At 34.4% G+C, this 11,920-nt stretch overlaps 1 protein-coding gene across 1 annotated transcript in view; it reads right to left on the reverse strand.

The window, feature by feature from the left end:
* Positions 1-7,150, reverse strand: part of LOC150109374 (uncharacterized) — a 226,240-nt gene extending 219,090 nt beyond the window's left edge. The window contains exon 1 of the mRNA XM_090407765.1: positions 6,958-7,150. Within this exon, the coding sequence (XP_090263891.1) occupies positions 6,958-7,018 (61 nt within the window). The 5' untranslated portion in view covers positions 7,019-7,150. The remainder of the gene's footprint in view (positions 1-6,957) is intronic.
* Positions 7,151-11,920: the final 4,770 nt, after the last annotated feature.

Raw genomic sequence — 11,920 nt, forward strand, 5'->3', positions numbered from 1 at the left:
ATTTACAAGACTTTCAGTATTCAACTTAGGCGTGCGAAAACTGTGATAATGAATGACGTCACACTGGCAGAATTCTATTATCTTGCTATCCATTGTGCCAGTGATAAGATTCGTTGGACAACTCATTATAATCTCGCTACGATTGTAATCATAGCGGGCTACAACGAGTTGTGAGAATAATTTGGAGGCATTGTATGTTGCAAATAATTTTGAAAAGAGAGAAACTAATCCTAGGTATGTGCAATTGTTTATTTAGCAATTGTTTGTTTACGATTCTTCTGTATTTGCAATGTTAATTGCAAATACAGAAGATCGTAAGCAAAATTCGAGAAAAAATATTATTATTATTCCTGATACCTCCAAGGAGTCCGAGGACTCATCGCGGGAGGACACCTAAACCTGTCTCAACCACTACACTGAACCTCTACTGCGAATCGTCTCCATCAACGCCATCTACCGCTTATTTCCACCACCACAACTGGTATTCTATGTCTGTAAATTGCGTGTGTTCTGAAGGGCCGATTTGTCTGTATGCGGGATGAAAAACCCGAGTTTCCGGGAGAAAAAACCCTGCTACCTCCGTATGAGATCGGCTAACTCACCTTCGATTGAAAATCGTCCAGATAAAGATTCCTCCCGTCGCGACGAGAATCGAACTTAGGCCTATTCCAATCGAAGGGCGCAATGTACCGTCGTTCTTCCAATTGCACTACGGAGGCGCTTAAGAATAGATTAATAATTAATAGATTAATTAATAGATTAATAATAGAAAATAGATTAAGAAAATAGTAGATCCCTTTAGGAAAACATCACGTGATTATCAGACTCCATTTTCTGCTTTTATTTCATTTTTCCATATTGTAATTCAACTAGTTACGTGTTTGCTAGTCTTAATATTTTACCATTCCAGAACTTCTTTATTAGTTCGATACTATATGTAAGAAATAACATCGTAAAGTTTCCTGTATATAAAGTATACTGTGACTGGAACAATGCTAATGACTAAAAACTTGCTGGTAGCAAATTCCAAAGCAAACAAAGGAATTTTTCATAAATCTTTGGACTACTCAGCAATAAGCATCTACAATAAACTGCTAAATGAAATAGTCATTAACCTCGGAACATGCTTTCAGAAAAAGATTGAAAGTCTACCTCATGGGACTCAATAATGTTGACTTATTCTAAACATATACTATAAGAGATTACTGAAATTGTTATAGATTATGTCTCAAGTATATGTTGCACTGTCATAGATGGCGTTTGATTTCGTAACGACTGCATTTATATTTTTCAAGTGCCCATTATGGTGACACTTGGTTAGACACATTTTACAGTTCCTTCTGTTCTTGGTTTTTTTTTCTTTTCTGTGCTTTACTTTTAAGCCTCTTCTTTAACCTATCAATTGCTAAATTACCACATTACTGTATTAATTTTTATATTTATAGTATATGTAGTATTACTTTTTAATTATCTTCTATTATCACTTGTCTTGCTATAATACTTGCGTTGTATTATATTATAATTGAATGATAATTACAAAATAATAATATAATTCTTTAGTCTTAATAATAAAATATTAATTATTCTCTTCAAAAATGACCTAAGAGTGAACATGATACAAAACTGTTTCGAGGAGTCTCTGAGATTCCATAAAATGGAACCATCTTCGAGGTCATCGGTGACTGGTTGAAAATGGTATTGTTCTACCATAAAATGGTCATTACATCTGGCCAAACGCGATATTGCATTTCCTTTGCAATGCCAACCGTACACTCCAGACTTATTTCCAAACACAAAAGGTAAAAACAGATTTTTAGTCATTAACTTGCTTTTTTATACTGTATAAACGATCTGGAATGATGCATATCTTACAGATGCTGCAAATCTCCATTTAGTATATACTGTATACACCAGGGGCGGCTCGTGCTTAGGCACTGAGGAACTGCAGCACTCCCAATTTTTCTCGATATATAAATATATTTATTAATTTATTTATATTTGCTTGTGATATTTAATTTTATCATCAACAATCCTATACAATTCTCGTATTTTGTATAAAAAAATAATAAAAATCCATCTTGTAGCACTTAGGAGAGCGAAGACGCTAGCAGCACTGTGTTTACCACAGTGCCACATTGCTAGTATTTGCTACGCACGCAAACAAATGCACGTCATAGTGAGATGCGAGCGATTAGCGTAATGCGGCACTGTCCGTCGCGCAGTTCCACTGTTGTTTATATGCAGTTTGCGCCAGTAGTAGAGTCTTCGTAGTGCTTATCGTGTTTAATCCGTCTCTTTAAATATTGGGACGTTACAATTAAAGACATAACATTTGTTATAGTAATTTTTAAGTAATTTTGAATTATTCCAAACTGTATAATTTTATCGATAATAAACAATATTTTTTCATGTTTAATTTTTTTTTTTTAAATTTTTACCATAATTTTGATATTTTATCCAAACACGCGGACACTGTACTTAAAGTGTGTATGTATATTTCGAAAGTTGCAGCACCCCCCACAATTTCAAGCCACGAGCCGCCACTGGTATACACTATTGATTGACGCATGGTCACAGTAGCCAAGTACTATCAATTGTCAGTTGACGGAACATTCAAAATGGTCACAAAAAAAAAAAAAAAAAAAAAAAAAAAGAAAGAAAGAAAGAAAGAAAGAAAAGAAGAAAAAAAAAGAAAAACCAGGAAGATGATCACTGAACAGCTTTCGACAGACCTTCTCCACTCTATTTCAGAGTCCAAACATTTGAAAAGATTAAACTAACTAATCTTTGACTACCGGATGTCTTTCTAGCTCTTCAGAGATCCACACACAGATAACGAAGGGAGGACAGAGGACATCAAACGAACGAACCGCAATCAACTGCTGCTGTGGCTCATTTCAGACGATGCTACGATTGGCTGATAACGCAACACCAGCCGAGATTTCCCCTCGCTTATCATCTTCGGTCGGCAGCATGCTTGTACGACCCCTCATACTACAACGAAGCCACAAGATAACTCCTCCACAGCCATTTCCATCCACCGACCATCTCCGCCTCCTTAACCTACTCCCCCCCCCCCCCCAGTTTCTGACCACTGCAGCGCAAGTCATAATTAAAGATAGATGCTCGTTCATCTCTTTATCACTATCCCATAGCTGGCACGTGGCTGTTTTCGTCGCCCTATGATTTGCGGGCTGGCGGGTCGAAAGTCACCACTTCGTCAAGAGAAGACGGCGGAGAATCGTTTTGGACTGTGATCAGCGACGTCCAGTGTTTCTATAAAAATCGGTGAGCGGTAAGAAAGTGAGAGTCTGCAAAGACGTGTCATTCATCTTGGTGAACCGCGTAAAAATAGATGACCTGTAGGTGTGACCAGCCACCTCTATTATATTTCATACAATCAGCAGATCCATTAGGGCAACCCTCTTTAGTTTTTTTCCCCCCTTCACCGCGAAATAGCGATCACAAACCATTATATTCAGAACGATCACGAATTTACTGGTTTTTTCGGCATTCCTCACTTCTGTTTTAGTTGCTTCTTTAGAGCGCATGCGTGATTTTAGAGTCAATAAAAGTAGCTCATTTCGACAATGCTCGTTACTCATTGTTGGAAAAAAAAAGAAAGAAAAAGAAAACATTGTTCAATGAGATGGGCGCTTATTGTTGAAAATAGCAATCATCATTCATGATTAAAATATCGTTCGCTATATCAGTTTATTGTTGAGGGAAAAAAGACAAATTTCAACAGAGAATTGTTATTTTATATACGAAAAACAATGCATTTAGTTACCATCTAAAATAAATGAATGTTTCCATTTTTCGACATTTAAAAGTTCGATTATTGTTGATTTTTAAAAGTAATATATGACGCAAATTAAAAACATTCGTTTTAAGAAAAATATGCTATGAAAAATATCCCGAGATAATGAAGTGTTTGAAGATATTGATTCCTTCTCTGGTTAAATTCCTTTTCTGTTCCTCCTTGATAAGTCTGACCACAATCTATCAAGAAGTAAACAACTCGAAACAAAATGCCAAAAACCCGGAAAAGCAAAATCTGAAGGAATCCTTTTCAGAAGGCAATAATACCGTCACACAAGAAACTAATATCGTCTTTAACCACAAGACGTAGCAGAAAATGAAAGAGAGAGAAAAAAAAAAGAAAGAAAGAAGGAGCGCGCCATGCTAGTCGTAGAATCTGGCTTAGAATGACCTTAATTTAGAGAGAGTAATGAGTAATGTTGGCAGAAAACAGTGACATGACTTTAGCGTATAGAACATCCGTGCCTGCTTTGAATAAACTGTGTGTGTGCGTCTGTGTGTGTGTGTTGTCTTTGGGCTGGTTGTGGATTTTTTGTTTTATTTCATTTTTTTTATGCAAGAAAACAGAGATTACACGGTAATAAGTGAAGTCAGTCTAACTTCACAAAAACAAGAAACAGCTTAAAAAAGTATTTTTAAAAAAAAGCGAGTGATTGCAGGTAAATTCAAACAACGAATTCTCTTGGTTTCTTATGTATTGTGTAGAAAGACGAGAGGAAATGGGTACTTGGGTTAAGCTCGCTAGGGAGAAGATTAACATGAAAGAATGCAGGCTGTCAAATTGGAGTAGTTTCAAGCTAAGCGAAGACCTCATGGCTCAAGGCTGAAAGAAATCGAGGAGCGAAAGAAAAACAAAACCGACTAAAAAAAAACCAAAAAAAAAACGGTGAATTTCTTTTATTTGTAACGATATCAGCCTAACAGTAAAGTAACACAGGGGTGCATAAATAAATGGCTTAAAACTTATCTAAGTGTATGTCATATATTCAGCAATGCTGCCTCCTTTAAATAATACTATTAGCCAGATAACTGATTGATAGAGGGCGCTGTCGATCACTTTGCTGATCATAGCACGTGTGAATATTTCTGGATAATCTACCTATACTTCAAGCAATCGCTTTCTTATTATTAGTAGTAGTAGCAGTAATAATAATAGTAATAATAATAATTATTATTATTACTGTTATTATTATGAGGAAAGTATAGTCTCTTTAAATAACTTGAAAATCTGTCTAGAATAAAATTTCATGCCGTGAGCGGCTTCATCGTGATGCCAGGCTACATGGCATCAGGACTCATCATGTACATGATGAGAATATCATTACTGGTAAGCTGTTAAGTGTTTGAACGACGCTGATCTTATTGCTATCATATCAAACTTAAGAAGTAGTTGACCTTCTGTTCTAATAGTTGTTTAATTTCAGAGAAAGATGTTTTTTTCCCCTTGTTTAGGGAATTTTAAAAAATCACGACCAATATGTTAATAACTCACTTCTCATCATTCGCAATAAAGAACGATGCGAAATGATTCGCGATGAGAAATGAGTTATTACTATATTGGTCGTGATTTTTTAAAATTTCCTAAAATAAGGAAAAAAAAACAAAACATCTTTCTCCGAAAATGCGAAATATTTATTCTAATTCAGTTTAATACTGTACCATATTTCATCGTTTTATGCTGTATATGTTTAACAGCTGTTTGTAGACGCTAAACGGGTGTAGTTATTATAATTACTTGTTTTCACCTCTGTTTGAGACGGTCCCCACCCAGTACGTGTCTCCCAAGTATTCTCTAGCTATTTATTGCAACAACTAGCGCATAATATTCCACCGCTATCCGTCACATCCTTCAATTAGCGTACCTGTTATACGAGGAAGTGATGGATGAGAGATCCTCCATCATACTTTGGAATCTGAAACGTCAACTGGAGGGTTGGGGTTTTGTTTCGTTTCCAGTTAGGCTTAAGAGTTCATTATGTGCATTTAAAAAAAGAAAATAGAAGGCTCTTCTGTCAGTAATATTCGTTTGTATGAATGACAAAGAGAAAGCGTCTTGGAAGTTTTCTGCTTTGCGTGATTCAAGACTGCCAACGTCAGGAGGGTTGTTTTTCTTCTCTTAATAGATAATAAGTAGTGAACAACTCGCAAGCATATGTGACAATTAAAAATCATCTTTCATCTCAACCATAATCTACGATATAATTAGAGCACTTACACTTGTCTAGGTATTTTTTTATAGAATATCGATATAAATAAATTAAAGGGAGTTAAGTTTTTAATATAATTTTTAAACTATTTCTAATATTTTTTAATTATTTGAACTAAATATCAATAAACTTTATATTTGCTACTATATTTAATATATTAATTTTAATTTCCTCTTCCTAACTGATAGTTAAATAGACTAATGTAAAGTAATGACAAATAATCATATTCATTGAAGATACATTGTGCTTCGCTATTAACGTATATTAAAAATTACTATTGACTAATATAGACATAATATTTCCTTGTTGTATCTCTGCATAAGGTAGCAGAAAAATAAATAAAACCATTCATTATGGAATGGATATTCTAGTTTATTGACGTGAAATGCGTTTTTTTTTCTCCTATTGAACATTTTAAATGGTCTGACTAAAACATCCAATATGTGTATTGGATGTTTACGTTTATAAAACGATTTAAGTGACATCTGCCGGCACTGACAATATTCATTAGCGTGCATTTCAGTTATTATGTGTTTAAATAAGAGAGAAAGTCGAAGATAAAACTATATTAACAAATGATATAAGAGAGTAATAAAGTAAATTGGTTCAGAGTAGTGACGAAAGAGCAATCCATACAAAACAGTCACGTTCGAGATGGTCAAAAATACCGATATAAAATGAAAGAAATTCGGATTTGGCTAAAACCCAAGTTAGATGTAAAGACTCCATGTAGGCCAATGACGTGTTTTGTAGATGATTGCTTTAAACTAAAAAACTCCAAGATGAAACCATATGGATCATCTCTTCCACATCTCATTCTCCGAAACATCCTCACGGTCCACGACATGACACTTACAAGGCGTTCATCTCTACCATTCGACATTTCTACTGGCGTTAAGGGAAAAAAAGTATAAAAGTCGAGACTTACCTTCAGCTGCTAGGCATATTCCGAGAAGACAGAAAATCCAAGACACACAAATTCCCAGCATAGTGATGCTGTTCTTAAGGGGAAAGGGGGGGATGAGGAAAAGGGAGGAGTATCGTTAAGGGGCTGGATTTGACGTTAGTAATCCTTTTGTCAGTGGCCCCTTTCCGACGAGATGTCGCTGGTCTAGTATCCTTTGCCCATGCTGCTCACACCAACCGCACAAGGAGACCAAAAGGCGGAATAGAGACGGCTTTTACGCGACTCCACACTACCCACTCCAGTGAGCAGACTGTTGGCCTGCTGGCGAAGGCGCTGTTATTTAGCCGCTGAATTCACAGAGGTTGTAATGCGCATGTGCTAGAGACGTTCGCTCTCTCCAAGGCGGGCGTTTTGTTACCTGTTTACGGTACTTGTATGTCCGAAACGGGCAAGAACGTTGACAGGCAGATAAACGGCATGCAAGAGCTTTTAAGGTTTTTTTTTTTCTTTCTTTCTTTCTTTTCCGTTTAGTCATCTAAACGGCCAGGAGGTTATGTCATCCTTCCGTTTGCCTTCTTTAAATTCCCGTGAAGGTTAGTCATAAGTAATATTGTGATACTGAAAGTATATGAAGAATGAAAGAATAAACAGAAAGATAAAATGTGATTTTAGGGTGAGAAAGAACAAACAGAATCTAAAAATTATGACTTGGATATGATACACATATCATTAGTGCCAATCGCATTACTAATCATTATCATAATTAGAATTAGAATTATGCAGGACTTATTAGTCCTTATAAGGACTGGCTTAAAGGGGCGAAGCAAGAATGCTTTTCATCTTCCCCGTTATCTGTAGAGGACAGTGTCTGGATAAGTGTTATTGAGCTATTAAAGCTCTGATCATGGCAGGAGGGTAACAGCAATATAGCCTAGCCTCAGTTAGAACTTCATTGGCTACAGCATTGCCATCCATTACCCTCTGAGGGTATTGGATTGAATGAATCAATCACCGCATTTCACGGTTGACTATCAAAATCTGTTCAATTTTATAAAATAATTAAGTTATCTAAATTTTGGTGTTTTTAATTTATTAAGCTTATTACTGTATTTTATCTTATTTACATAAATTACTTAATTAATACATTTAATATTTATAGTTGAATTATTTTTTATAAACTTTTATGAGATTTATTTTTTTTTATTTCTTTCATTAAATTATTTCAGTCATTTCGAATTAATTCAATTATATAAAATTGTATGTCACTGTCAGTAAAATAGGCAGGATATTCCTGGGGAGAGTGCGGTGGAATCTGTTTTAACTTGATGTGTGATTTTCAGAAGACCTCATTTAATTTAATTTCTGGCTTTTTTTTTTTTTTTATTTGTCTGATCGGTATGATATCAAGTAATAGCAACATTCAGAGCATTAAAAAGTTATATTCCGTTGTAACCACCTATCTATGCATTAGCTAAATTAAAATGCTAATTAGCTCTATGATTAAATGAAAAGTGCCTTCGAAACATTAAAAAAAAAAAAAAGAGACTTGACAATAATGTTATCTTTATATGATACTTTTGACTGCTGCTTACACTTTTTTTTATTAATTTTAATTATATCAAACCACTTTTCATCAGAATTTCGTTTAATTGATTATGAATATAAAAAAACTAAATATGAAAGTCGAAATAATTTAAAAACATAAAAAATCCTCTTATCTTACTAAAAGAATTTAAATTTCTACGTTAAGCTACGCTTAGAAGGTGTTTAAAGATTTACAAGAATTACTTAGATTTAAAATTTAAAAGATTCCTAAAAATCTTATAATTTAAATGACATGAAAAGAAAAAATAAGGTAGTTTGGCGGGTTTGAAATGAATTCGAGTGTTGGAAAACTTCACCCTTCGTATTTTTCTGTTTTATAGGTTTATAAAACAGAAAAAAAAATGCAAACGCTGAATTTTCTCAAGCCACTTCAGGTCTCCAATAAGCAGGGTGGTGGTCTCACACAGAGGGGATAAAATTCATCTCCCACCTACACACAATCACAAATATCCAGGCCCAAGACAGGACTTGAACCCTAATGCTAACTACCCGGCCAACGAGGCCGGCAAAGATTTCAAAAGAAATGTACAACAATTAATTTAGTTCAAATATATTCAGAAAAATAAAAAATAAAAACAACTGATATTTCCTTAAATGTTGGCTTATGTTACCATAGAAACGAAAGAAAAAAAAAATCATAATTCATAATAAGCCATTCTTGTTCTTCAAGGTGTTTCTTCCCTGAAAAGTTGAAGGCGAACATTGATCCCAAAAAACGACACATCTACTTTTATCCGAAGATTTTGATATTATTAAAGGTAAAGAAATATAATGAAGGGTTTCCCCAAAATAAATTATGCTTTGGATGCACTGAGTTATCTTAACTATATTGCGGGTAGGCGACATACGTTTCATTAAGGCGATGGCTGTATTGTTCTTTTGTTTAGGTACGTTTTTCAAAATAAAGAAACACCAAATAGAAGTATGCGAGTTATTCCTGAATAGTATCGAAATTCGGTATTTGAAATCGTTTCTTACATTGGGTGAGATTTTATTTTCATTTTAATCGGAACATTGGCAGGGGCACAACGAGGTAAAACGTAAAGAAATATAACTTTATAAGGTACCAATGATGGTGCAAGTAAAGATGAAAGTTTTTCATCTACATTCGAATAAATCTATATTATTGTCTTTTCAATAGAACTATTTTTATTGGAAATAAACAAAAATTGAATCGTTTCAATTTTGGTTTCAATCCGACCATTCCAATAGCAAGATTAGGCAAAATAAAAATGTCTACAGGACAGTTAGATAATGATCAATCTAATCTAATAACAATCCAATATAATCCATTTCTAATTTGGGATTAGACTGATTGAAAATAATTTAACTAATGCGTAACATATTTTGGGGAAAAATAGAGTATTGATATTCGGATTTATATTGAGAAATGAAATATTAATGGAATATACTAGATTAATATCTCCTTTCATTTTCCAGTCCATCAAAATATTCTTTGTTGAAAAACCACATGACGCTTCTGCCAGATTAAATTTTCTATCGTGGGAGCACCCAAGTAAAAAAGTTATTTTTTCTAACTGTTAAATGAAGAGTAACAATATGTCACTTTACCTTTTCGTTAATGTGCTAAACTCAATAGCTTGTCACAACCAAGTAACTTAGTGCATAGAAACTTAATTAATATATGAGAGGACGTTAGTGCTACCTACACAATATGCTCTATCTATCAATTTTGCGTCTATTCAATGGCTGGTTTATCTGGGCTTGCGGAATGAAAAAAAAAAAAAAAAACGCAAAGGAAAATAAAGAAATCAGACTTTCCAAGAAGGAAAAACTTTTAAATTTGCTACTTGATTCATAGATGGCGCTGGGGATTTGTGTCTTTTTTTAGCAGAGATCGCCATATTTAAAAAATACAATATTAATTGATTTTTAATGAAAAAAAAAACAAACAGAAACGTGATAAATATCTGCAATCCATAGATAGATAGATAGATAGATAAATGAATCAGAGAGAGAGAGAGAGAGAGAGAGAGAGAGAGAGAGAGAGAGAAAGCTGCGAATACACAATAATAACTAAGCCTATAAATACAAAGGCAAATGTTCAGTAAGTGGATGGATCGATAGATAAATAGATGCGTTTCTTGTAAGTGTCGTGAATGCAGATATAATTCTTGTTTTTTGTTCCCTAGTTTGATAACGGCTGTCACTTGATCACAATAAAGAGTGCACGCAGCCTGTTTGCAATACGAGGAGGTTACGTGCACCATTGCTTCCCTATAAACCTATTAGTAGAGAGCAGAGCAGTTCCTTAGAACTGTCCTTCATGGTTCTTTTGTTCAGATTACAGAATATCTGTCTCAGTCGTGTCCGTGACTTGACACCACACCTTGTGTTGCTGCATTCCATAATAAGATCCCTTGAGTACAGCTAAGTGCTCCTTTCACCAGTCATCGTCAGCGAGAAAACAGAGCAAAAGTAATTCATACAATACATGAATCAATACAATACAATACAATGCATCCTTCCTGACAGAATAACCAGTGGAGGTCGTATAACTAATTACTCAAACGAAATTGAATCTAATGTCACTATGTCACTTTTTAATACAAAAACACACATAAAAGCAAACTGTATTTAAAAAAAAAATAATACATCTGAAAGCAAATTATATCTAGAGAAATAAGCTGTATCTAAAAGCAATCCATATCTAACGAAAGAAGAGTCTATATCTAAAAACACTTCATAAGAAAAGAAAAAGAAAAGGGTGGGGGGGATGGGCCTGATTTTCAAATTTTTCAGCTCTTGATTTTACAGCAGTAATCCATCTATTAGTAGCCCTTAGTCTAGTTGAAAATATCGTGAATTGCCTATAAAGTATCCACGCATGCGCGAGTCAGGAGACTCGCGCATGCGTGGATTTCCTTCAATAAAACAAAGCGTTTTTGTTGAATTCTTTGTGAGTTTCAAGTCTGACGTGTTTTGAGGTTAGTGCGTACATTTAATAGGTAAGTTGGCTTATTTTGCTTTTTTAAAAAATAAAATTTTAAATTAATTAAAAGTTATTAAATTGAGTATGGATATTTTAATATTTAATCAAAAAGGTGAATCAGTTGTTGAATGTATCCAGGAAAAATGCGAGACCAAGCTGATTGCAAGCACAACATGTGTATAGTCGATAAGTACTGCCAATTGTCGATACTTATCGATAATAATTGGTAAGTACCAAGATATTTATTTAAACTTTGCATTTACGTACAGAAAACCTGCGATTTTTTCCTATCCTTGAATCTGTAGTCTGTGGAGTTACTTATCCTATAACTACCTATTCTGTCTGGTTTTCCCTTTTCAGTCGTTCCCGACCGTAGATGATTTTGTAGGCATTGCCCACAAAGTGTTCCTGGTGAGATTTTTACAG

The sequence above is a fragment of the Typopeltis vanoorti genome, chromosome 2 (genome assembly GCF_054136105.1).
Source record: "Typopeltis vanoorti isolate ZY-2024b chromosome 2, IOZ_Tvanoo_1.0, whole genome shotgun sequence".
NCBI lineage: Eukaryota > Metazoa > Arthropoda > Arachnida > Uropygi > Thelyphonidae > Typopeltis > Typopeltis vanoorti.